General features: G+C 38.5%; 1 protein-coding gene across 1 annotated transcript; it reads left to right on the top strand.

The window, feature by feature from the left end:
* Nucleotides 1-502: 502 nt before the first annotated feature.
* dusp2 (dual specificity phosphatase 2) lies at nucleotides 503-3,875 on the top strand. Its single transcript, XM_079827123.1, has 4 exons — nucleotides 503-1,247; nucleotides 2,058-2,179; nucleotides 2,287-2,506; nucleotides 2,595-3,875. Exons 1-4 carry the CDS (start codon nucleotides 854-856, stop codon nucleotides 2,846-2,848), a joined length of 990 nt encoding a protein of 329 aa, XP_079683249.1. The 5' UTR covers nucleotides 503-853; the 3' UTR covers nucleotides 2,849-3,875.
* Nucleotides 3,876-4,131: the final 256 nt, after the last annotated feature.

Raw genomic sequence — 4,131 nt, 5'->3', positions numbered from 1 at the left:
GTGTGTGTGTGTGTGTGTCTATTCTTGGCATCTTTTGCATCTTCTCTCCTGACAGCTTGCATCACCCACTGAAACTGTAGCCTACACCTGTGTGGAAAGTTGTAGCACAGTTTATTTTACCCACACAAAATTACATGGCACGGTCAACCATGAAAAATAACATCATCGCCTTCAGCGCGTGGTTAGATGTTCCTGATTTAACGACCTAACTTGTGACTTATGACATTGCCCGAAGCCCTCAAGCCAACCACAGAGGTGTAATAATAGGTCGTGTGCCAGCGTGTGTGTGTGTGTGTGTGTGTGTGTGTTGCGGTTGTACGGCTCTAAGGTACTGTTTAAACTCACGTCACAAAATAAAAAACACGGGTAACCCCAACGACCACGTGCCGGTGGGAAAAGAGATGAGAGCGCGTGAAGACCCATATTTGGAATGTCGGTCTTCAACGGGCCATATATGGTGCTTCCGTACGTGACGTCTCTTCCTTATGTGGAAAACGAAGGCGTGGCTGTGGCGGATGAGACGCGATACAAATACTGTTTCCAACCCCGCCTGTACGATAGAATCACATCTGCTGACAAATAAAGGACCTCAAAACTAAGCTTTGACGAGATACAGACGAATATTATATGAAATTACATGACATTATTCGATTCTCATTTTAAAGCAATAATACTGTGAAAACACACCAGGCCTCTACGGACAGAATAGTATTGTTTTGTGTCATTTATTTTGTTTATAGTACTTAATTTCCAGTGGACAAAATAGCCTACGTTCCCATATATTGAACGCGCTTGTTGATGCTGTGAAGAATATCCGTTTATTCACGACTGTTGTTTGTCTGGAGAGGTCATCATGGGCATCGGCGACCCTCTCGAGATCTCAGGTAGTGAGTTAGTTCATATTTTGCGGACTCCCTCTGAGCTCTTCGCGTCCGGGGGATGCATCGTGTTGGACTGCCGGCCTTTCCTCGGCTTCTCCCGAGCGCACATCCTCGAGTCCCGTAATGTCAACTGGAATTCCATGCTGAGACGGAGGTCCAAGAGCTCCGTGGTGTCTCTGGAATGGCTGGTGGCCGACAAGTCGCTCCTGGCCCAGCTGCGGAACGGGGACTTCTCCCCGGTGGTGGTCCTGGATGACAACAGTCGGTCGGTTAGGGATTTGAAGAGCGAGAGTCTGGCCAGTCTCCTCATCAGTGCCCTTAAGTTAGAGGTCCAGTCTGCTTCGACGCACATATGCTTCTTACAAGGTAGAGTTCACAAAACTAGAATTGTTTTCATTGTTTTTTGGGGAATACTTAAATTCAGTTAAATTGCTATAATTTATGTATTTCTTTTATACACTAAAATGGTTTGGCTTAAATATTTAGATGTGGTAACTAAATTAACTGGTACAATATGACTCAACCTGACTACATGTCATTCGTTTTGGGAATACTTTAATTTAGTTCTAAATTGCTATATTTTATATTTATATATATTTACATTATTTGGCAGGTGATCTAAAATATGCTAACATTTATTAACTGGAATGATATGATTTAATATGATTCAGTCTGATTATATTATCTTACATCAATGAAAGTAATTGTATTTAATACACATAAATAGCTCATGTAGCCTATTTGCAAACAGCAAAATTATGCAGTGTAAAAATGTTTTGTCAGGCAACATAAAAATTAATATTCAAGTAAAAAATAACCGGAAAATAAATGTGTTTTACATTTGAGTCAAAGGTTATTTCTCATAAAAAATTGAATTTGTTTGTGCGAGTTTTGCTTCATTTGGAAGCCTAATAAAAATTGTGGAGATGTTTGCTTGCTCTACACTGTAAAAAAAAAAAGATATGATCAATAAGTTATCACCATTTTTTTTTACTTTGCTTTAACTCATCAAAATAAATGTAATTTAATTTGAAATTACTTAAACATCCAAGTTGATTGTACTTAAAAATTTAAGGCAACAGCTTTTTTAAATAATTTTTTTACAGTGTATTTGTCAAACCCATACAATGAAATGTACAAAATGAATAACAAAATGTTTTCTTTGACCATTTCTAGGTGGATTTGACGGGTTCTTAGCACTTTATCCAGAGCTCTGCTTTAACACTCCTGTCATGTGCTCAAATTATCCTGAACCAGAGCACGTTGTGTCCGGAAGAAAGACTCCTCTCTATGATCAGGTTGGCTATTAGAAATCTCAAAATCATAATTCATTATTCAGTGACTTTTTCTTCACATGATATCTTTTGAATACACTCATTAATTTGTATCCGTTTTTGATTTCCAGGGTGGTCCAGTCGAAATCCTCCCCTTCCTCTTTCTGGGCAGCGCGCATCACTCGTCCAGACGAGAGACTCTGGAGCGATGTGGGATCACGGCTGTGCTCAACGTATCCTCTTCCTGTCCGAACCTGTTTGAGGAGGAACTTCAGTACAAAACTCTGAAGGTGGAGGACAGTCTGGCCGCAGACATACGCGTGCTCTTTCCAGAGGCCATCCACTTTATTGGTAAGCCCTAATGGTAAAAAGAGATTTCAGAATCCTTCAGAAAAATAACGATGAGCTAAACTAACACTCACCTTCATTACATCTGCAGAGTCGATAAAAGAGAGTGGCGGACGAGTGCTGGTCCACTGTCAAGCAGGAATCTCTCGGTCAGCCACCATCTGCCTGGCGTACCTCATACACGCTCGACGTGTGCGTCTGGACGAGGCCTTTGACTTTGTAAAACGCCGCCGACAAGTCATCTCACCAAATCTAGCTTTCATGGGCCAACTTCTGCAATTCGAAACGGATGTTTTGTGCCCCTATTCTGTAATAGACAGAGAAAACAGTGGCACTGCGTTTTAAGAAATCTTGAACTGGTCCCACTAACTTTCCAACTGGTCGCAGCTTTAACCTCAAACGCTGTGACAAATCTACAAAGGTGCTTAAAGGACGTTTTGTTCAATGCTATGGGTGTACAAACTGACATGTGAGACTCTTAATAAGGAGACCTTCTCACCCTGTAAACTAACACCATGGCATAACTCAACTTGTTTGGGTAAAGTTGTAGACGGCATCAACTGACTACATGTTCTTGATTGTTTATGGCAATACAAACTATAAATAGTTGTCGTTTCCGAACGACAACGGAGTGTCGCTGACACACTGCTACACCCAATAGCCCTCATGGAAAATGTAATAGTCACATGTCATTGTGACATTGTGTACTTGACAACTGTGATCTTATAACATCCACCCAAGATAACTTATCTGGGATATTGATGAAACAGACAAACAACTTCTGTCCTGTCAAACCTCTTTTGCTAAGAGTAATATAGTCTGCTAAAGCATTTAGTTTTCATTTAGGTTTCAACAATAGTGTATGTTTAAGACGTATGTCTGCAGATCATCACGTTGCATCAGTCAATGTTCCATTTGACTGCAGTGACTGATGCTGTGACCTTATATGGCTGTGACATGTGGTTAGTCTTCTGTGTGGTAAATGTCAAGTTTTTCCATGAAGTTAGTCTAATTGTCTCAAGAAAGCTTTAAAGGGCAAAGACCTGACATACTGTGATCCTAGGTCATTTTAAATTTAAAAAAAGTTCAGTTGTGTTGCGATAGATAAAGGCACTAAAGCCGTTTGCAAATGTATTTTATTTTTTTATAAAGTGTTATTTCCTTTGTTTTTGTGAATATTTATTTATCTATTTTCATTCAAGCAATGCACTTTAAATTATTATTATTATTATTTTTTTGATAAGATCTTTTGTAAGCTATGTGGTTCACTCATTTCAATATGTAAATAAAATGATGGATTCATTTGTTTAATGCAGTTGTGAATGTAGTTTTCTTTATAATCAAATAAATCATAATTCTTTATGATTTCACCGACAGATTCTGGCCACAAGAGCCCCCAAACATCTTTTGAAGCCACCCTCCTTATGTCCAAATAATCAGAAATGACTAAATATCAAAAATACATACACAATTTACAATTATGAGAATTCTACATCATATTGTTTTATATTTTTGAAGATACTTATGTTTACCGTGGCAGCATTTATTTGATCAAAATACAGTAAAACAGCAATATTGTCAAATATTAATGCATTTAAAAAAAAATCTATTTTAATATACATTTTAAA

Source organism: Gobio gobio, assembly GCF_949357685.1.
Source record: "Gobio gobio genome assembly, chromosome: 10".
NCBI classification, from domain to species: Eukaryota; Metazoa; Chordata; class Actinopteri; order Cypriniformes; family Gobionidae; genus Gobio; species Gobio gobio.
Note: the sequence above shows the minus strand (reverse complement) of the source record. Positions and strands in the feature narration are given on the sequence as shown.

What these genes read in the sequence shown, in the direction of transcription:
- dusp2 (XM_079827123.1), top strand. Translation starts at nt 854, where the DNA reads ATGGGCATCGGCGACCCTCTCGAGATCTCAGGTAGTGAGTTAGTTCAT. An exon ending in AGACTCCTCTCTATGATCAG is followed by an intron (nt 2,180 to 2,286) that starts GTTGGCTATTAG and finishes TTTGATTTCCAG; the next exon opens with GGTGGTCCAGTCGAAATCCT. An exon ending in AGAGGCCATCCACTTTATTG is followed by an intron (nt 2,507 to 2,594) that starts GTAAGCCCTAAT and finishes TTACATCTGCAG; the next exon opens with AGTCGATAAAAGAGAGTGGC.